Genomic DNA, 23,012 nt, shown 5'->3' on the forward strand with positions numbered 1-23,012 from the left:
GGTGGTTTCTGCTCTTCTCTTTTCTTGATTTGTAATTTTCCATTTCAATTTTCATTTTCTATCAAGATTGTCTTGTATAATTTTGAAATAGCATAAATAAAAAAATAAATTTTTTTTAACAGGTTTTGACTTTTATTGGCAGAATTTTTGTAAATAAGCATTTTGACACAAATATTCTGCATTGCTAAGAGAAATTATGCTTCCACTAGATTATTCAGAATGTTAAAGGATATTTTGGGGATAATTTTCAAAGGCACTTACATCCACAAAACCCAGTTTTATGCAGTTAAGTGGCTCTTTGAAAATAAGCCCTGGTGGATATGCACATAAAAATACATGCAAAACATGATTTCCCATTTACTATTACACATATACAAAACAGGAATTTGGGGTGGGAGGGGAGGTTTGGAGTTAGAGCTGGATTTATACATGTACTTTCAATTTGTAAATGTATGCATGTAAATCCACATGCATAAAGTTACACCTACTCTTAAGCAAGTGTAACTTTGTGCATGTATGCCATGCCAGACTTTGCGGACATCTGTGAATCTTCAAAGCAGAGTTATGCATTTAAATCTGCTTTGAAAATTCTGGCCAAAATCTGCAGCTAAAAAGTACCTGTGCAGGCTGTTTGAAAATGACCTTCTTTTCCCCCTACCCCCATGTAACTTATATAAGCCAACCAAAGGGGGGGGGGGGGGGGGGGAAGCTGGAGAGGTGTGAGCATGGTTTAAATTGATAGAAACAGAGAATATGATAGTAGATAAGGACCTCAGGGACCAGGTAGTCTGCCCAACTCCATTCCTGCTGCAGTGCCATAGACCCCAGCTGATCTTTGGCTTTTCTCTCTCTCCTTCATATCCAGGAATCTTCTGTGATTACCCTATTCTTTCTTGAATTCTGTCACTTTGTCTCCCCTACCTCCTTTTGGAGGCCATTCTGTGCATCCATCAATCACCCTTTCATTGAAAATTATTTGCTAATGTTGCTCTTGAGTCTACCCCTTTGGAGCCTCATATTGTGACCTCTTGTTCTAGAGCATTTATTTACTCTGAAATAGGTTTTCTTTTTGTGCATTGTTGCTACTTTGAAGTATTTGATTGTCTCTGTCATATCTTTGTGGTCCCTCTTCTCATCTTGGGTATATATATTTAGGTCTTTAAGTCTCATTTCATTAGTATGGACCCTGCATCATTTTGGTAACTTTTTTCTTGATGAACACCACCCTGGCTATATCCATTTGGAGGTACTGCCTCCAGAACTGGACACAATATTCTGAGTGACAGCTCAATGGCCTGCACATAGATACAGCAACTGAAGTGGACCTCACAGAATTCTAGAAAGGGAAGGCTGGATGGGACATTAGGAACTCAATTAGGCCATCTACATCCATGGCACAGGACGTTTCATAGAACAGAATCCCTGTGAAACTCCTAACAAAATTAGCAAGTATAAATAAAAACAAACAGAGATGATCAAATACCTTTATAAATATCTGTGCCAGTTTATAAGTAAAGCATCCACTTTTATTTGTGCAAGGTATATCTGACAGACTCCCTCTGTCTTTACATAAACCCAACATATCAGTAACAGACTTTCTCTGACTTTATGCATACCTGGTATATCAGTGACACTCATTATGACCTTATAGTTTGGTGACACAGACTGTTCTCATTTTTCAGCTTCCTCTGATGGCTCCAGTTATATCTATGATTCAGAGCTGGGAGTTTATTATGATCCACTGTCTGGGATGTACTATGATCCAAAATCACAGGTGACCTTATAAGTGCAACTTTGTCTGATGGCAGAATGACTGTTGTGTTTGTTTAGATGTGTTCTTTGGGGGAAACAGAGCATCTGCTGTGCTTGTTACAGATGATATGCTTATTACAGATGATGGGCTGCTTTACTTGTCTCAGATGTATTTAACAATCTTTCAATAAAGATCCTCACCAGATGAATGTCCAATCTATCACACATATATTTTCACCCAGTGCTTATTTTTATTAGTGATTTTCCATGAATCCCCTCAAATTTTTCTTACTACAATGATGTTTTATGTATTTTAATCAATTATATAGGAAAACGGGTGGATGTTTCATATATTATACGCAACCATCCAGGTGCCAATTTTTTCTGTTATAATCATTAACAACCTCCCGCCTCCAATTTTTATTTATTTAAATTTTGTAGCTTTAAAATATATTGAGATGGCTCATAGAAAATCCTTTTTTTTTGTAGATATTTAATTTTTATTTTTATGCTAAAAACATTTTTTTCTGTGACTAGCACTTTCCCATATATTTATATTTTGCGCTGTCAATGGAAGTAATTGCTATCCTTCCATTGACGGTTCAAAATATAAATATATGGGAAAGTGCTAGTCACAGAAAAAAAATGTTTTTAGCATAAAAATAAAAATTAAATATCTACAAAAAAAAGGATTTTCTATGAGCCATCTCAATATATTTTAAAGCTACAAAATTTAAATAAATAAAAATTGGAGGCGGGAGGTTGTTAATGATTATAACAGAAAAAATTGGCACCTGGATGGTTGCGTATAATATATGAAACATCCACCCGTTTTCCTATATAATTGATTAAAATACATAAAACATCATTGTAGTAAGAAAAATTTGAGGGGATTCATGGAAAATCACTAATAAAAATAAGCAATGGGTGAAAATATATGTGTCAGATGTATTTAAGGCAGAGAAAGCTTTGCTTGTCTCAAATATGTTTTTGTGAGAGGGAATACTGTTCTTATCACAGTCATGTGTTTATGGGGGAGAGAGTGCTCTGATTTCAAGGAGAAAGCACCTTGCTTGTCTCAACACTAATCTCAGAGTAACCACAACTCAAAAATTCCCAAATATGGGTGTGTGTACCCTGTCAGCATGTATACAGTCAAATTGCTGCTGCTAAACAGGAAATAGGAGCACAAACTGTGGAAAGTAGCTATCTGACCCCACTACCCAAAGCAGCAACCTGAAGCAGGTGGTGTTGGGCTCGCTGCCACATCTAACTTGGAGAAGTAAAATGGAGATGTGATAGCATTACCACTGCAGAGGAGAGGGGAGCCCAAGGCTGCAACCACTAACACAAGAGCAGCAGGAGAGGCAACTGACTGCAAACCTAAAGCAGCGGCAGTAGGTATCATGGGGGCACAGTGAAATTGTATTTCATGTATCCATCGCTGTTCTTCTTCCTCCTGTCTCCTTATCCTGTGGGCTTCCTGATTAAAAATGAGGCCTGCACAGGGTCCGGAAAAAGAAAGTACAGCCATGATCAGGGAGAGGGGTTGCTGAGAGCCAACGAAGGAGAGGTGGAAGGCTTGGAAAGGTCACTGGGGAAAGAGATGGGGAAGTGGAAGTGTGGGCTATGGAGAGGTGGGAGGAAATAAAGTACTGATAGTGAATGAAGAAAAATGGCTGTGAAAAGAAAAGTGGACAGAAATGAGATTAAAGAAAGATATGTGAAAAGTAGGTAAGAGAGAGATGGATGGCAAAAGGAGGAAACAGAGGAAAGCAGAGAGAATACATTAAACAACCATGGTAGAGAAAAAACAAGTGTAAGTTTAGTATTTGGTATGCATTTTGGTGAATGTGTGAGGTACATGAAACAACTCAGATGACTGACAGAAATTCAGTAGTCACAAAACAATGAGAACTAGTGTTCTGATCAATCTATTCTGAATTTGATTTTGCAGAAAGAAGTGCCTCTTGGGGAGAAAGCCCCCAGTGAATCAACAGGAAAGCATCATGAGAAGCAAGTTGGGGCAAGAAAAGAGAAGAAGACTTTCCCCAAGGAGTCTAGTCGCAAGCGGAGAGAACGGAGAGAGCGGAGGAAGATCAGGATGAGATCACGAGACCCCCCATCTAATAAGGTATTGTGCTCTTTACTGATCTCTACCCTCACTGCAGAATGGGAAGGGTTGAGGGCAGAGACCGGCCACAATGGCTTCCTGATGTGATCCAAAAGCTGGGCTCAGCAGCTTCCTATTGAGAGCCACATGGAAGGAATAAGGAAAACTATGTGTGATGATACTCTGATGAAGCTAGATAGGAAAGACTGGCAAGAAGCTGGGCACAATAGCTCTCCAATAAGTCATGTGGAAAGAAACAAGGCAGCTGCATGATGGATACCTTATGAAAGTCAATTGAGAAAGAGAATGGCAACTGTGAGAGCAATTTTCAAAACATCCTGCAAAGTTGCAAAAGTCTGCATGTACTTTTACCCACTGACTGCACCAGTTCTCAAAGGGAAAAAGCATGTGCACAAATTTGTACCTATTTCTGCAAGCACTTTATACTTTCAAAGTAACACAGGTAGTTTTCCTAGGTAAAAGCGTGCACATTGTTGATCCTCATGTATACTCTTGCCCATGGAAAGAATGATCAATTTTCAGACAGTCAAGTTTACCCAGATAAATGACTTTTGAGAATTGCTCCATGTGAGGTAATTTTCAAATTGACTTTTGCAGGTAAAACAGTGTTTTACATGCAGAAATGGTCTTTTACAAAATTGCCTGCTGGATATGTGGGTAAACTTATGCATGCAAGTTTACCCAGAGTAAGCGGAGGCATTTCTTGGGGCAAATTTGATGGTTTGGACTTAAGCACATAGATTTGGATTTTTAAAAGTATGTGGATAATTTTTGTGGAAAATGTATGTGGCCATTTTAACAGATGTAATTTATGCAGGTAGATTTTCTGGGATAATTTTCAAAGCGGACTTGTGTGTATGTCCACTTTGAAAACTGGTGTAACTTATGTGCATATTTGCCAAATATTTTATGAATGATGTTAGAAAACTACCTCTGTAAGCTTGAGCTTTGACATATTATTTTCCTGTGACCCAGTCACATCTGTCCCTTTCTTTTAAGCGTCGTAGAGGTATAGCTTGCAGGGCCAGAACTGCGAGCAGTGAAAGAGAGGAGGAGACAGAGCCGAGGCGAAGGGTCAGGAAAGAACCCCGCAGGACTAACAGAACATTCTCGGAGAGTAAGGTAAATAATATGTCTCCCTTTATCTTTCTAGGACTCTTTGAGGCCTATAATAACTTTTATTGGATCAACACAATTATTCCTTAGCATTCGGATAGGTCAGTCCGAACGAGTGGGTTATGAACCTCTGCCAGCAGATGGAGATGGGGCAAAAGCTGACATCATGGCCGTCTAGTCCCGTCCCAACATCAGCCTGCCAGTATTCTCTGTCTCCAGCAGATGATGGACATGCATTTCCCCTTCCCCTGTGAGTAAAAAAAATAAAAAAAAAGAGAGAGAGAAGAAAAGGGATAATAGAAAGATGAGACTTCTATATAGCACTGCTTGCCTCCTAAGGCGATACGTGTGGTCTCTCCCTCAGTAGAGTGCCCTCGGTCCAAAAACCTTGACTGCTGTTGACCAGAATTCCAGTAGCAGTTGCAAGCAGAGAAAGGCTTGGCAGTGGAGGCTTTAGCCTTCTTCCCCCCCGTAGCTGGGATCTGTTTCTGAGAGATACTCAGCGGTGAAAGCTTTAGCTCTCTGCCCCTGTAGCTGGGACCCGTTTTTGCTCTCAGCCAGAGAAGGCTGAGCTCAGGTAAAAGGTTTTTTTGCCTTATAAAAAAAACAAAACAACAAAATTAATACAGCAGCGACAGGAAAGCAGGAAAAAGGATCTGTTACCTCGGCGTTCTCCTGTCCCGCTCATGACTCTGAGGAGTTCGATGAGGTGAAGAGGTAGTGCAGGCACGGTGGGTTGCACAGCCATTTGGCTAGACCCCGCTTCCAGGTTTATTCCTTTGGCGCGCAATAAGCCGCGAGGTGATTTTGCACCTTCCTGAACATACCCAGATCAGTTAGACAAGTGGGTTTTGCCTCCCTATCAGCAGATGGAGTCAGAGAATAAAACTTTGAGGCACTGCTGCATATCCAAGAGTGCCACCTACAGTCCCCTCAGTATTCCTCTGACTCCAGCAGATGGCAGAGGTGCAAACCTGCAGTCTGGGGGGGGGGGGGGGGGGGAAGAAGAAAGTTTAGGGCTACGGAGAAGAAGCCGGAAGCTCCATGAGGTGTTAGGCTCTTTCGAGGACCATCCCGCAGGTGGAGCCGGGTTGCAGGGGAGTTGGAAACCCCTATCTGGGCTTTGTCTGTAGCGCACTGGAAAGTCCGATAGCCGGGGACTGGTTACCTCGGTCCCTCGAGGTCCTTCTTGCTTCATCCACCAGGCCTGCTCAGGGAAGTATCCCTGTTCTGTTTAATGTAGTTTAAAAAATTTTAAAAAAAGACAGGAAACAGAGTGAGTGGCAGGAATACCGGTCTGAGGCTCAGTGGTGGAAGAACCTTGGACAGTGGGAGCTGTCGGTCCTTGCAGTGAGGTGGGAGGGCTGTTTGGTTCCATTTGCTTGGCGACCCGATGGTTCGTGGAAGCTGGTGTAGAGGTGGGTTTTTCTCCCAGGACAAGCAGGATGGTAGCCCTCATAGATGGGTGACATCAGCAGATGGAGCTTAGCACAGAATACTTTTAAGAACATAAGAACATAAGAAAATGCCATACTGGGTCAGACCAAGGGTCCATCAAGCCCAGCATCCTGTTTCCAACAGTGGCCAATCCAGGCCATAAGAACCTGGCAAGTACCCAAAAACTAAGTCTATTCCATGTAACCATTGCTAATGGCAGTGGCTATTCTCTAAGTGAACTTAATAGCAGGTAATGGACTTCTCCTCCAAGAACTTATCCAATCCTTTTTTAAACACAGCTATACTAACTGCACTAACCACATTCTCTGGCAACAAATTCCAGAGTTTAATTGTGCATTGAGTAAAAAAGAACTTTCTCCGATTAGTTTTAAATGTGCCCCATGCTAACTTCATGGAGTGCCCCCTAGTCTTTCTACTATCTGAAAGAGTAAATAACCGATTCACATCTACCCGTTCTAGACCTCTCATGATGTTAAACACCTCTATCATATCCCCCCTCAGTCGTCTCTTCTCCAAGCTGAAAAGTCCTAACCTCTTTAGTCTTTCCTCATAGGGGAGTTGTTCCATTCCCCTTATCATTTTGGTAGCCCTTCTCTGTACCTTCTCCATCGCAATTATATCTTTTTTGAGATGCGGCGACCAGAATTGTACACAGTATTCAAGGTGCGGTCTCACCATGGAGCGATACAGAGGCATTATGACATTTTCCGTTTTATTCACCATTCCTTTTCTAATAATTCCCAACATTCTGTTTGCTTTTTTGACTGCTGCAGCACACTGCACTGACGATTTCAATGTGTTATCCACTATGACACCTAGATCTCTTTCTTGGGTTGTAGCACCTAATATGGAACCCAACATTGTGTAATTATAGCATGGGTTATTTTTCCCTATTTGCATCACCTTGCACTTATCCACATTAAATTTCATCTGCCATTTGGATGCCCAATTTTCCAGTCTCACAAGGTCTTCCTGCAATTTATCACAATCTGCTTGTGATTTAACTACTCTGAACAATTTTGTGTCATCTGCAAATTTGATTATCTCACTTGTCGTATTTCTTTCCAGATCATTTATAAATATATTGAACAGTAAGGTTCCCAATACAGATCCCTGAGGCACTCCACTGTCCACTCCCTTCCACTGAGAAAATTGCCCATTTAATCCTACTCTCTGTTTCCTGTCTTTTAGCCAGTTTGCAATCCATGAAAGGACATCGCCACCTATCCCATGACTTTTTACTTTTCCTAGAAGCCTCTCATGAGGAACTTTGTCAAACGCCTTCTGAAAATCCAAGTGTACTATATCTACCGGTTCACCTTTATCCACATGTTTATTAACTCCTTCAAAAAAGTGAAGCAGATTTGTGAGGCAAGACTTGCCCTGGGTAAAGCCATGCTGACTTTGTGCCAGTCAAAGCCATGCTGACTTTGTGCCAGTCAAAGTTTCTAGAAACTTTGACTGGCACACTGAGCATGCCCAGCATGCCACTATCCCAGCAGCCATGTTTTTCGCGGTACTTCCCGCTCCGGGGTCCCCCTTCACATGTCTGTTCCTCTTGCGTTCAATAAGTACATTTTTTCCCAACTTGTTACGGTCTGTTCCCGAGCATCTGCCTCCTCTGTGGCCACTGCCCGAATGTCATCTTTTCTCAATGGCGACCGGCTTCTGGAAGTGCCCTCAGTGTCCGCAGACTATGTCCATTACAGCCTGCACAATGTTTGCGTCCTCTGCCTGGGGCCTTCCCACGATGTTCGTTTGTGCCCCAGTTGCGCTCAGATGACCCCCAAGGGCTGGCGGGCCTGCCTGGATAAGATGGAGCACTTGTTCGGTTCCCGACAATCGACTCCAGTACTGGGGACGTGGACGTCGAGCCATCAGGATCGTTCTGACTCCAGGCGGTCGCCCTCGATGTCCTGCCGTGATGATAAAGGCGCGGGGGATCGCCCCTCACCGGGCGTCAGGCCAATTCAAGGCCTCGGGATCATCTTCCTCGGCACCGGAGGACAACCAGGATGAGCACAGAGGGAAGCACCAACATCCTCCAATGCGGCCTCAAGGTGAGGAGATCCCGTCCTCCTCCACTGATCTCTGTGTCGGGTACCGAACCTCCACGGACCCCCTGGAGGCAGCAGTTACACCCCCATCCTCCTTCTCCTCCCTCATCGGCGAGTACTACACCCGAATTTTGGGAGGAGTTGGATCACGTGGTCCAGCAGGCAGTGCTCCATGCCCTTCGGGGCCTCAAGCAACCACTGGTGCCGGCTCCCATACCAGCACCGGAGCCCCTAGTGGAAAGGCTGGACATGCTGCTCAGTGCCTTGCCGATGCAGCCAGTGCCCAGAGGTCCTCCGGTGCCTCGTCTGCTACAGATTCCACCCTCCGATAGTATCCCAATTCCGGGTTCCTAAGAGGAGGAGGATGCGACTCCACACCGGCCACCACAGGCAGCGCCGTTGGTACACGAGCCCGGTCTCGGGCTATCGGGTGCTCCAGAGCCCCCAGGTCTTCCAAGGCCCTCAATGGTCCTGGTGCCCAGGATGCCCACACGGCTGACACTGAGGCCCTCTGACAGGCCATCGATCTGGTACCCCGGGACCCAGGGTTCGGCCTTCTTCCTCGACCCAAGCGGGTCCGTGGTGAGGAGGAGAGGCCCCTTATGACCCATGGGGTGATGATTCCTCCGAGTTTTCCTCGGAGGCCTTGGATGATCTCCCGTCAGAGCCTTCACCTGCAGATGAGAGGCGCCGCTCACCCCTGGAGGACTTGTCCTTCACCATTTTCGTTCGGGCGATGACGGAGGCCGTGCCTTTTTAACTGCTGATTGAAGAGAACGCCCACCATAAAATGTTAGAAGTCCTCCAATTCGTGGATGTCCCACAGGCGGTGGTAGCTGTCCCGGTGCATGAGGTCCTCCTTGAGCTCCTCTACCGGGTATGGGAGCACCCAGGCTCTGCTGCCCCGGTCAACTAGAAGATGGAAGCCATTTATTTAGTACAACAGGCCCTGGGCTTCCAGAAGAGCCAGCTTCCACACCAGTCCATTGTCGTGGAGTCTGCTCTCAAGAAGGCCAAAAGGGCCCACACTCATTCCTCTGCCCCTCCAGGGAAGGATAAAAGGGCCTTGGATGCCCTGGGCTGCAAAGCCTTCCAGGGGGCGATGCTTTTTGCCCGAATAGCGGCATATCAGTTGTACATGAATCACTACAACCTTAACCTCTGGAAGCAGGTCCAGAAGCTCTCTGAAGGTCTCCCACAGCTGTTCCAAGAGGGTTTGGAGTCCATCGTGCAAAAGGGTTTGAGGCCGGCAAGCATGAAGTGCGAGCGGCCTACAACATATTTGAGACAGCGGCAAGGGTGTAGGCGGCCGGTATTAGTGCCCGGCGCTGGGCCTGGCTTAAGGTCTCTGACCTCCGCACTGAAGACCAGGAGAAGCTGGCAGACCTCCCATACACAGGGGAAAACCTGTTCAGAGATAAGGTCTAGCTAAAGGACCACCACAAAACCCTGCGACAACTGTCCGCCAGCACTTCAGACCCCTCCACGGTGACCCGTCGGACGCTGTCTTGAGACTCGAGGAAACCCTTCTATAAGCAACGGAGATGATATCCTCAGGCCTCGCGAGCTCGTCCAACTTGGGCTACCCCAAAGGGCCATCCACACCAACAGCGGGTGCCTTGGGCCCAACCCGCACTTCAGCCCAGACCTGCAGCGCAGAGAGAGAGCAGCAGCATAACCCCGGTGCCCTCAGGTCCCAACCCACCATTTGGGGGCCGGCTATGCCTGTTTGCAAACTGCTGGACCCCCTTCACCACCGACAAATGGGTGTTAACCATCATGAAATGAAGTTATTGCCTAAATCTGCTCAGCATCCCGCCAGACTCCCCTCCCTCATCGGGGTGGGGTCTCGTGGAGCATGCAGCAATCCTCGAGTTGGAATTCTCGGCCCTGTTGCGGTCAAAAGCCGTCGAACCAGTTCCCCATGCCCAGCGGGCCTGGGGGGTTCTACTCCAGCCAGGTACTTTCTCATTCCAAAGATAACAGGCGACCTCCGTCCCATCCTCGACCTTCGAGCCTTAAACAAGTTCCTGAGGCGAGAGCGGTTCAAGATGGTTTCATTGGGCACCTTAATCCTGCTTCTTCATCAGGGGATTGCTCTCTCGATTTGCAAGACGCTCAGTGGTGGGAGCACATCTACGCCGCAAGGGGGTACATGTGTTCCCATATTTGGACGACTGGCTCATCAGGAGTCCCTCGAGGGAGGGAGTCCTCCGGGCCCTGTGCTCGACAGTCGGAGTGCTCCAGTCACTGGGTTTTCTCATCAACTATCCAAAATCCCAGCTGACCGTGTCCCAATGGCTGAGCTTTATCGGAGCGGACCTGGACACCACAGTGGCCAGGGTATTCATCCTCAGCAATCGGGTGGTGACCCTAGCGGGCCTGGCCCCGTCCATTCGTCGTTGACAGACGGCCTCTGCTCTCCTGCTTTTGCGGCTGCTGGGCCACATGGCGTCGGTGCATGTCACTCCGATGGCTTGTCTAGAGAATGAGGCAGTGGATCTTGAGTTCCCAGTGGCACCAAGCCTCTCAGGACCTCTCTGTGCTGGTTCGGATAACCGAGCCACTCGAGGTCTCTCTCGCCTGGTGGGCACAAGAAGCCAACTTGAGCAAGGGAACTCCCATTTCAGCCCCCTCCTGCTCAGGTGATCCTTATCTACCAGACTCTATACCAGGGGTGGGCAATTCAGGTTCTCGAGGGCCGTAAATCAGTCCGGTTTTCAGGATATCCCTAACAGATATGCATGCGAGAGATTTGCATGCACCCTGCCTCAGTTGTTTGCAAGCCTATTTCATGCATAATCATTAGGCATATCCTGAAAACCCGACTAGTCTGTGGCTCTTAAGGACCAGAATTGCCCATTTCTCAAGCTTTGTTAGATCCATCCTCATGCTTTCCATACTTTTAGGTTTCTGTCCTTTTGCAGGTTTATATCATCCACAAAAATATCATCCTTTCCTAATAGTCCTTCCACAACATCCCTTACGAAAATGTTGAACCAATCCAAAGACCGATTCCTGTGGTACACACCACTGGTAATGCCCTCTCCTCAGAGTGAGTGCCATTTCCACTGCCCTTTGTCACATTCAACTCAACCAGTTTCTAATCGCATCAGTCACTTTAGAGCCCATATCAAGGGCGCTCAGTTTACAAGTTGTCTGTGTGGAACCTTGTCAGAAGCCTTACTGAAATCCAAGTAGCACTCTCCCTTGATCCATCTTCTGCTTAAGCTGACATATTTTATTTTCCTTTGCAAAGTTTTCAGTCACTCTAAATATTTTCTCATTCTTAAACTGAAATGGCAATTGAAGCAGAATTGTACCTGAAACACCTTTTTAACATTACTACTCTTCCTAACATAGAACCTCTTTTAAATGACTTTGCATTGGGATATTGCAAAAAAAAAAAGTCTGCAAAATACCACAGTTTTAAAATTTTAAAATCATAAAAGGCATAAAACAAAAGAAACCTAAAAATGCTGCAGGACATTTTTCAAGTCCTTAAATGTGTCCTTCCAGCTCTTTTTGACAGTACAAAAATTCAGATTAAAGAAAGGAGTTAAAGGGCTTTTGTGATGGGGAAAGATTTTTCAGTACATAAGAAATTGCCATACTGTGTCAGACCAAGGGTCCATCAAGCCCAGCATCCTGTTTCCAACTGAGGCCAATCCAGGCCACAAGAACCTGGCAATTAACCAAACACTAAGAAGATCCCATGCTACTGATGCAATTAATAGCAGTGGCTATTCCCTAAGTAAACTTGATTTCATTGCTGATTTCTTCTGTTTTTCAGAACTTGTCTGGAGAACAGAAGTCTGATGGAGAAGATTTGTTTAAAAAGCCATTGCCTCCTTCATTGATGAAAAAAGAGGATCCTCCAGCCACGGTAAGCTTTTCCTGCATAATATGCTATTACTCTAAGCTTTCACTTTCCCTGTCTTGTTCCATGATGACCTATTACTGTAAACCTCCCCAGCTCTCCTAATCCCATCAGCAGTCCTCCTAAGCCTTCACACCGACCTCTTCCATAATGACTCACTGTAAACCTCTCAGCCCTCCTAATTCATAAGCAGTCACTGTGAACATTCCTCTGCCTACCTATCATATAATAAAGTCCACTGTAAGGCTTCCCTGTCCTGCTGATCCTATCATTGCAATATTTTGTATTTCCTGGTAATATCCTTTGCTCATATGAATTCTGACCTGATGAAGAAAGTATTAGTTCTCTAAAGCTAGTCAAGAAATGAATTAATTTACTCCAATAAAAAGGTATCACTTCATATTTATATCTTTTGTTTTTATTTGTTCCATACTAAGCAGTTATTTTAAGCCTACTGTCTTATCACATAATAGTAACTGTAAGCTACTCCGTATCCTCCTATTCCATAATAAACCAGTTACAATATTTCTCACGATATCCTTCCATAAGCAGTCACTCATAAGCCTCCTCTGTTCTCTTATCCAATAATAAAAATTGCAGTAAGTCCCTTCCTACTTTCTTAAACTATAATACAGTTCTGTAAGCTTCCTCAATCCTTTTAAGTCATATTAAACAGATACCTTAAACTTCTCACTACCCTTGAATCCTTTAATAAAAAGTCTCTGTAAATCTGCTCCTATCATTCTATTCCGTAATGTGAAGTCACTGTAAATATTCAAGATAGCATAATCCTGTGTGCCTTCGTTGCCCATCTCTCTCTTACATAGAACATAAATTATGATGTCAGATAAGGACCCCTAGGCCCATCTAATCTGCCCAATTTCATTCCTGTTGCAATTCAGGTGACTTCAGTTGATCTCTGGCTTTCCTTTCACCACTTCACAGCTAAGGATCCTCTGAAGCTAAAAACTGAGTTCTAAAATTTGGAAATCTAAGTTAGGTCGCTAAGTTAGAGACCTATATTCAGCCGAACTTAGTGTCTTAATTTTTCTGCTGAAAATTCATCTAAATTTAGGGATTCCAAAAACCTAGGGGCCTAAATTTAGGTCTGTTGTTAATTTTCTTAGATTAGAAGCCTAAATTAGGTTCCTAGTACTGGAAATTCCTCACTAAGCACCTAATTTTTCCTCACCCTAAGTCTTCCCCCTAAGTCTCTCACTTTTAGGACCCTAAATTTAGGTGCCTGGTGAAACTAGGAGCCTAAATTTAGGCTCTCAAACCTATTAAGTTTTCCAAAGGGCCAATTTAGGTGCCTGACTCTAGGTACCTAACCCTTTAAAATTGACCTCTGTGTGTTTATTCCATACTTTCTTGAATTCTGTTACTATTTTTGTCTCTACTACCTTCACTGGGAGGTGAAGGTAGTGGAGGTGAAGGTATTTTCTGATGTTGCTCCTAAGTCCACCTCCAAAGTCTCTCACTTCCTAAAAAGTGAGAGACTTTGGAAGCAGAGTTAGGATGTGGAAAAATTAGGTGGTTAGCAAGGATTTCCAGCACTAAAAACCTAACTTAGGATTCTAAATCTAGGTAAATTAACAGACCTAAAACTTGCAACCTTTTGTTGTAGAGCATTCTCTAGAAAAGGTTTGCCTCTTGTGTCTCATTTATACCTTTGAGGTATTTGAATGTCTCTGTCATCTAAGAACATACAAAGTACCATGTTGGACCAGACCAGTAGTCTTTTGAGCCTGGCATCTTGTCTTTGAACATGGCCAATTTGGGTCACTTGAATTACCCAACAGCCCTAATGGGGAAATCATTCCCTGTTGCCCACTCTCATAAGTTAGAGTTTGTGATCTTCAGGTCTACCTGACAAATAATTGTCAATTGAACTGTCCTCCAAACACTTATCATCCACACATTAAGACTCCAGAGATCAGCCTGCCTCTGGAGTCTTGTGCATCAAACTGGAAGCATTTCTGAGAGTGCTACCCTGGACGCTCTGGATTTCAGTCACTATCTAGAATGCTAAATTTGGCCTCCAGAACCTCTCTGCTGCAGCTTTCTAAATCAATGGTATCCATATGTTTCATGACAGCTAGCCTTTTCCCTTGTACATTCTCAAATCCAATTGGGTGACTTCTGAGGTCTGCAACCCTTATTTATTTATGATTTATACAAGCCGTTAAGCCCGTTAAAACGGGCTACATCCCTCTGTCTCTCACCTCCCCCTCATTCTCTCTCCCCTCACTCTTCACCACCCCCTACCTCCCTCCCTCTCACCCACTCCTCCCTCTCCTCTCACTCCCTCCCTCCCCCCCTCTCTCCCTCCCTCTCACTCACACTCAGTCCCACTCACTCTCCCTCAGTCCCACTCACTCTCCCTCAGTCCCACTCACTCTCCCTCAGTCCCACTCCCTCCCCCTCCCCGTCTCACTCCCTCCCTCCTCTCTCCCTCCCTCTCACTCAGTCCCACTCCCTCCCCCTCCCCTCAGTCTCACTCCCTCCCTCCCTCTCACTCAGTCCCACTCCCTGTCCCACTCCCTCCCTCTCTCAGTCCCACTCCCACTCCCTCCCTCTCTCAGTCCCACTCCCTCTCTCTCCCCCCTCACTCAGTCCCTCCCTCTCACTCAGTCCCACTCCCTCCCTCCCTCTCACTCAGTCCCACTCCCTCCCTCAGTCCCACTCCCTCCCTCTCACTCAGTCCCACTCCCTCTCTCTCCTCCCCTCTCACTCAGTCCCTCCCTCTCTCTGTCAGTCCCTCCCTCTCTCTCTCCTCCCTCGCTGCCACCCGCCGCTGCCATCCGACGCCGCCGCTGCCACCCGCCGCCGCTGCCATCCGACGCCGCCGCCGCTGCTGCCACTCAACGCTGCCGCCGCTGTCTCCCAACACCGCCGCTGCCACTGGACGCCGCCATTTTTTTTTGGCTCAGACCGACGTGCCCGCACATGCGCGGTAGAGCTGGTCTCTACTGCGCATTTGCGGCACGTCGGTCATCCTTCGTTTATTAGGTAGGATACCTTCGTTCCATGTGAAAATCACTAGCTCATAACGGTGTACAGGTTTGACATTCATAAATTGTGAAAAACAGGTAGGCATACGTACAGGTAGTAAACTGGAGAAACATTTAGAGACAGAGGATGCATATCAAGGGATAGGTACAATTAAGGAAAGACATAACTGGGCAATAGATGGCCCAAGGGTAGGGGGAATTGATCAGGACATTTCTGGTTATCAGACTTGTGATGAACTGGAGTTTTCTGTCAGACAGTAGGCATTTGTGAATAGCCATGTTTTTAACTCACTCTTACATTTTTTAAAGTCTGTTATTGATCGCAGGTCCTCTGGCATGGAGTTCCATAGTTTTGGGCCAGCGACTGAAATTGCTCTTTCTCTTGTTTGCGTTAGATGAGTTTCTTATGGTCGGGATTTCTAGGAGGCCTCTGTTTTTGTGATCTGAGTGTTCGTAGTGGGATATGTGGTTTAAATGTTATTCCCATCAGATCGTCATTCGGATAAATGTTATTGAATATTATTGTAAGTACTTTGTAGATTATTCTTGATTGTACAGGGTGCCAATGTAAAGTGATCAGAATTGGAGTGACGTGGTTGTATTTCCTTGTTCTAGTCAGTAGTCTAGCTGCAGCATTTTGCAGTAGTTGTAGGGATTTTAAGTGACTAGTCTGAATTCCCAGAAGTGGGGAATTACAATAATCAAGGTTTGAGAATATTAGTGATTGTAATACTGTTCTGAAATCTGCTGTGTTTAGTAGAGGTTTTAATCTGCTCAGGATTCGCAACTTGTAGAAACCTGATTTGATCAGTTTGCTAATGTGGGCTTTCATAGTTAAGTTTTCATCAATTTGAACTCCTAGATCTCTCTCTTGAGTTGCTGGGATTAACTGGCAATTTCTGAGATCTATGCCCATTGGAATAGATTTTGATGAGTTTCTGCTCAGCCAGATTATTTCTGTTTTTTGGGGGTTCATCGATAGTTTCATTAGTACAAGTTTTTATTTTATTGTGACCATAAATTCAGAGATAAGTACTGTTTTTTCAAATGATTTTGTTAGTGGGATATAGAATAGCAGATCATCAGCATATAGAAAGAATTTCAATCCTAGGTCTCTTAGTAATTTGGACAAGGGCAGCATGTATATATTAAATAGGGTTGAAGAGAGCGCTGATCCTTGCAGAATGCTTGTTTAGCATTGGAATGTGTCGGATAAGTGATTGTTGAGTTTAACTCCAGGCAGGCAAGTTACTGAGCTATTTAATTTTTAATGATTGACTTGGCAATAACAACAGTCATTACCGCTACCCCTCTGGGCTCACATTACCTGAGACATATCTTTAGTGTGAAAGTGACAACACATCTCCTGGAAGGCAGGTTGCAGTTTGCTTTTGTCTTAATGTCAGTTTTTGTGTGATGTTTTGGTGTATGCTTGTGTTTTAAACTAGATTTAAACTGTCATTCTTTTATCTTTGATTATTTGTATGTAATATTTTTATGATGTGTTTTTGTATTTATTATGTTTGTATTGTTTTTATATTTTATGAATGGTAACATGTAAACCGCCTAGGAATGTTGATAGGCGGTCTATACATTTTTAATAAATAAGTAACATTGTTTTATATTGTGTTGAGACTCACCTAGGGCACTATAGTGATTAAACAGTAAATAATTGTAACTTAATAAATAAATAGTGGATCACTTCTGCTATTCCAAAGTGATGCTCTCCTTGCAGGTAATCTTGATTCTCCAAAGCAGCATGGGGCTGCCAGAGTTAAGGCAAGGCCACATTACTATGTCCCTATGTATTTTTCTCTCTGACTTCAGGTGTGCCATTCTAGCTTCCAGAGACTGTGCTCAGTCTGAGAGCTAGGAACTGTATGCACCAGATGCACACATACAACCTCTCCCCAGCAGGCAGATAATCATATATATGGCATTCGATACACAAGACTGGACAGTCCCCATCCCACTGCTGTATCTTTTTAGAGTTATTTTGCTCTGTATTTGTTCACGTTATCTTTTACCATAAAACTTATGAATCTAGTTCAAAACTGAGACTATTAATTTCACACAATTTATGGAGTCTGCTTTTCAGAACTTATCTGGGTAGGGGAAAAACTACTGTCAGACTCCTCTTGGCACATCCCCCACCCCATCATCTCTTGAAAATGTAGTGTGACTCAGATGCAAAACCAAACAATTATTAGATAACATATTTGCTTACTTGTATTCGTGGAATTTGTGAACCCCTCTAAAAATGTACTTCTCATGATACTTGTAGACCCCTTACATTCTCTGAAAATGTAGTATAGATCAGATTTAAAATCGAAAAGTCGACAGAAGATGTCACTGCATGTGAGTACTTATGGAATATGTAGATCAAAATATACTCCTGTGATACTCGTGGATTCCCTTAATGTATCCTGAAAATTTGGTGTGCATCAGATACAAAACCAAGAAGATATTAGGTTGTGACAATTGTGCATGCATATTCATGAAATATGTGGATCCAATAAAAGTACGTCTGTCAAAATCCTCATGTCCTGAATGTTTTAATTGTACCTCACCATGATGATGTTGTATATGTGAATAATAAACTAAACTAAACATCCTATCAAAGTATATTAAGTTGTCAACTGGGTATCCCTTTGTATCTGGTAATTTCCATGTATTTGGGCAGCTGAGCCCTGTAAAAGATTATCTAGTAGCACTGACTCAATTGTCAGCCAGTCTCGAGTTCTGGGAATCAAAAAACAACCTTTATTACATCTGCAGTTTCACTTAATGATCAGGCAAATAATCAGGGAAAAGCTAGTTTATGTATTTCCTCTGGAATGAATTAACCCCTTTATCATATTTGCAATGAGTACTCAAAACTGTTCCAACCAGAGTGGATTGGTCACAAACAAATGAAGTAAAGAGAATTCCCTGTACGAACCCGGATCAGTCCAGACACCTGGGTTGTGACTCCGCACCAGCAGGTGGAGACAGAGCAAAACTTGTGAGGCTTCCCTACATATAGTAAGGTGCCACCCACAGCCCCTCAGTCTTACTCTGTCTCCAGCAGGTGGTGCAGGGTCACTCACAGCCTCTGGGATCCCTGGGGGTTTTTTGTACAGATAGTCAGGGATTAGTTGTTTGGAGTTGTTGCTAGAATTTACAAAAAAAAAAAAAGAAGAAAAAGAAGAGAAGATTTCAAAGAAGAAAGGCAGCAGTCTCCCTCATCCGGTCGCCTCCCAGGGGGTTGAGAGGTTCTGAGGGGACCATCCCCCCTGGTTGAGGCCAAATTCAAATTCTCAGAGAGATTATTGGCTTCTCCCTTTGCAAGGGCCACAGAAGGATAGGCTGCTCTTTTCTTCAGAGAGTGCCACAGTAGAGTGTGCATATTACTGAAGCAGGTTCCTAGGGCAGTAAATAGACTGTGAGCCAGACAGAGGGACCTGGGCAATGATAGTTTATTGTACAGTTCTTATGTTCCCACACTACTTAGTTACCTCTCTAGTCATTTTCAGCAGTTGTTGCCTTAGAAATTATTGGTTAGTTTGTGTTTCATTACCATAATTACAGATAATAAAGGCCGTTTGCATTATTGGCCATGTTGATTTTTATACCTACAGCCAAAAGTGAACCCATTGATTGGTCTGATTGGAGAGTATGGAGGAGACAGTGACAGTGAGGAAGAGGAGGAACAGAAAAAATTTGTGAAACCACAGCCAGCAGCACCACAGCCAAAGCCGAAGAACTTGGAGAGTGATGAGGACAAGCTAACGGATTGGAGCAAACTGGCATGCTTGCTTTGCAGGAGGCAGTTCCCTACCAAGGAGGGCTTGGTACGACATCAGCAACTCTCAGACTTACACAAGGTAAGAGTGGACAGAGGTATCTTTAAGAGGGCTATATGCCTCTAATCATGAACTGAAATAACCTGTTAGTCCCATAAAGAAAATCAATACCAAAGTCCACATTTTATTTATTTATTTTTAGATTTTTGTTAATCGCATTTCTGGTGTTTATATAAGACCACCCAAAGCAATGTACATCTGTATCACAAATTACTTAAGTAATGCAGTGCCAGCAAATTATTAACATTCAAAACCACATCATCTCATACAGTTAGACACAGCCTGCAGCCCTAGCAAGTTACTGCTAGGGCTGCAGGCTGTGCAACCTAGCACATTACTGCTGCTTGTAGCTTGCAGCTCAGTCAATCCAGCCAGTTACCAACAAATTAACCATCTTCCCCCATAGAAATATTATATTAGGAAATAATATGTGGTCTTTTCCCTACATGCCATAATCTCTGCTGTATCAGCTCTTTAATCTTTTATTATTTTTTTTTAAATGTGCCCCATGGGTTCCTTCTACTATTTTTGGGCTTCCAGCTCTTTTTGGGTGTGGAATCATCCTCTGTTGGACAATGGCACCATGAGCCTTTGTTCACAACTACTTGGGAAATTTCTTCCCATTTTATAATCCTCCTATCACCCAGCCATTTCAGTGCCATAGAACTCACTCAACTCCATCTAGAAACCAGTACACGTACCATGAATCTGGCCAGTAGGTGTCACCATAGTGTAATGGGAATAGGAAGGAGGAGTTGGGTCCGTTAATTCCCCAGATGATAGAGGATCTGGGAATTAGTCACCCAGGAAGACTTGGATCCTGAAGGGGTGAATCCAGTCCTACAGGGATTAAAGAGACCCCCTACGGCCTTTCCTTTGCTAAAGACAGTGAAGAAGCTGGTAGATTGGGAATGGGAGTTTTCTGGGGTGAGCCTTAAGGTGGTGAGAGGTATGGCAAAACTGTACCCCTTGCTGGAGCAGATCTTGGAATCCTGGAGAATTCCCAAGGTGGATGCAGCCATGTTGGCAGTCACTAAGAAGAGAACCATTCCGATGGCCAGAGCAGCAGCTCTAAGGGATGTCCAGGATTAGAAACTGGAAATCCTGAACAAAAGATTGTTTGGAATATCTGGGGGCGCGATTCGATACCTGGTTAGAAAAAATGTTTCTGACTACGGAGAGGGTAGTCAAGTTGTAGGGTCAGGTCCTGCAGCTGCTGCACCTTTCAGTGCCTAGGGTCTGGGATTACTTGCAGGTCCTAGGTTCCATGGTGTCTATGCTGGAGTTAGTTACATGGCTGTTTTCCCACATGCGTCCCCTGCAGGGGGCTCTGCTATTCAGAGGAGTTTCAACTTCCTTTACCGGAGGATACCAGGTCCAGTCTCTCATGGTGGCTGTCTCGGCGCAATCTGGAGGTGCCCGACTGGGTACTAGTGACCACGGATGCCAGCCTCTCTGGTTGGGGGGGCGGTTTGTCAAGAGAAATCAGCCCAGTGTCTGTAGTCGCTGGAGGGAGGCGACTTGGTCCATCAACCACCTGAAGACCAGGGTGATGCGCAAGGCCTTACTGGTTTTCCTTCTGCTTATTTGAGGCAAGTCAGTGCGACTGTTCTCAGACAACATGACAGTGGTGGCATACATCGATTGCTAAGGCGGTACAAAGAGTCGTCTAGTTGCACGGGAGACACAAGAGCTTTTCGTCTGGGCGGAGAAACATCTGGAGACAATAGTGGCCTCCCATGTCGCAGGGGTGGACAATGTGCAGGTGGACTTCCTCAGCAGACAACGCCTGGACACCGGAGAGTGGGAGTTGTCGGGGAAGCCTTTGCCTTGTTTCAGGCGAGGTTGGGGCAGGCCACCTCTGCCCCAACCTCGGGGGCAGAGGTTGGGGCAGTGGACCTCATGGCAACTCTGGGAAATGCGAAGGTGGCTTGGTTTTTCTGTCGCAGAAGGGAGGATGGATCCGGAGGGCAACAATGCTCTAGTTCAACCATGACTGACAAGGCAGCTCCTGTACGTCTTCCAGCCGTGGCCTCTCATAGGTTGAGTGCTGCATCGAATTGAGCATCGTAAGGGCAGGGTGGTTCTGGTGGTGCCCAAGTGACTGCGCCGGCCTTGGTTCATGGACTTTCTGTGGCAAGTTTTGGACAGTCCCATTCGCTTGACCCATGTGGTAGGGCTGTTGTGGCAGGGGCCTGTATTTTCAGATCGGGAGGAACTTTTCTGTCTAGCAGCTTGGCTTTTGAGAGGCGACGGCTCCATTTGAAGGGGTATTCAGAGCCTGTAATTGCGACTTTACTTCAGGCAAGGAAACCTTCCATGTCAATGGCTTATGTCCAGGTGTGGAAGGTATTTGAATCTTGGTGTTTACACAATAAGGTGCAACCTATGAAGATGGACATTCCATATATCCTGGCTTTTTTGCAGAGTGGTTTGGCTTATAATTCTCTTTGAGTTCAGGTGGCAGCCTTAGGGTCCCTTCGAGGGTAGGATTCACGGAAGACCGGTGGCTTCTCATCCAGATGTGGTTCGTTTCCTCAAAGGAGCGAAGCATCTGTGTCCTCCGGTGTGGAGAATGTCCAGCTTGGAGTCTTAATTTAGTACTTAGGGTGCTGTGTGGTCTTCCTTTTGAACCTATGCGAAGGGCGTCATTAAAGGATCTCACCCTGAAGACTGTTTTCCTGGTGGCTATCTGTTCAGCCAGGCAAATTTCTGAGTTACAGGCATTATGTAGGGATACCTTTCTGCATTTTTCAGAAGATGATATTTCCTTACATACGGTTCCTTCTTTTTTGCCTAAGGTGGTGTCCTCTTTTTCATCTTAACCAGGTTGTTGAGTTAACGGCTTTTCCGAATTTGTCGGTGGAGGCTCCAATGGCAAGGGAGCGTCACTTGTTAGATGTCCGCCGTATTCTTTTACACTACCTTAAGGTAACGAATGCCTTTCGGAGTTTTGATCATCTGTTTGTCCTCTTCGGTGGAGCAAAGAGGGAAAGTAAGGCTTCCAAGGGCACTATTGCAAGGTGGTTGAACGAAGCAATAGCTTCGGCTTACATCTGTAAGGGCTGGCTGGTGCCAGAGGGCTTGAGAGCGCATTCCACACGAGTGCAGGTGACCTCATGGGCAGAGTGTCAACTGCTTTCTCCACAGGAGATCTGTCGAGCGGCGACATGGTCTTCTCTACACACTTTTGCCAGACATTTCCGCTTGGATGTGCGGGCACCAGGTGAGTCTTCATTTGGGGAACGTGAGTTGCATGTAGGTCTTTCGAGTTCCCGCCCAAAATAGAGGGGCTTGGGTACATCCCACTTGTCTGGACTGATCCGGGGTATGAACAGGAAAGGAAAATTGGTTATTACCTGCTAATTTTCGTTCCCGACTAAGAATCTTCCACAGGAGCTGTGAATTGTGACTCTGCAGTATCCTTTGTTCTATCAGCAGTATGCTGATAGAGCCCAGCAGGGTTCAGAAAGCAGTTTACAGATCAAAGGTACTTAATAGGCTGGCATATGGGTCATAGAGCAGTTCACTGAACAGAGATTGCCTAATAAGGTCTCTAGGAGTTAGTTTACATACTCCCAGCATCAAGGGTCCTTGCTTGGGCCTCTGGTTTGATTACTGTGATGTGTCTTAGCATCTGGGACCTGCGCCTATTTCATATGCTGAAAAACCATATCCTTTATCTAGTAATGTCCCTTTCCTGCAAGTGAGACCTCACAGCTTATTTCTTTGCATTTTCCTATAAGTCTGTAAACA

General features: G+C 44.8%; 1 protein-coding gene across 5 annotated transcripts in view; it reads left to right on the forward strand.

The window, feature by feature from the left end:
• RBM6 (RNA binding motif protein 6) overlaps positions 1-23,012 on the forward strand; it is a 483,691-nt gene that overhangs the window by 407,418 nt on the left and 53,261 nt on the right. For 4 of the 5 annotated variants that reach the window (XM_029599637.1, XM_029599633.1, XM_029599634.1 and 1 more), the window contains exons 15-19: positions 1,683-1,774; positions 3,710-3,886; positions 4,862-5,008; positions 12,311-12,403; positions 19,032-19,277. In XM_029599637.1, the coding sequence (XP_029455497.1) occupies positions 1,683-1,774; positions 3,710-3,886; positions 4,862-5,008; positions 12,311-12,403; positions 19,032-19,277 (755 nt within the window). The remainder of the gene's footprint in view (positions 1-1,682; positions 1,775-3,709; positions 3,887-4,861; positions 5,009-12,310; positions 12,404-19,031; positions 19,278-23,012) is intronic. The other variant, XM_029599636.1, reaches the window with a different exon arrangement.

The sequence above is a fragment of the Rhinatrema bivittatum genome, chromosome 4, assembly GCF_901001135.1.
Source record: "Rhinatrema bivittatum chromosome 4, aRhiBiv1.1, whole genome shotgun sequence".
Taxonomy (NCBI): Eukaryota; Metazoa; Chordata; class Amphibia; order Gymnophiona; family Rhinatrematidae; genus Rhinatrema; species Rhinatrema bivittatum.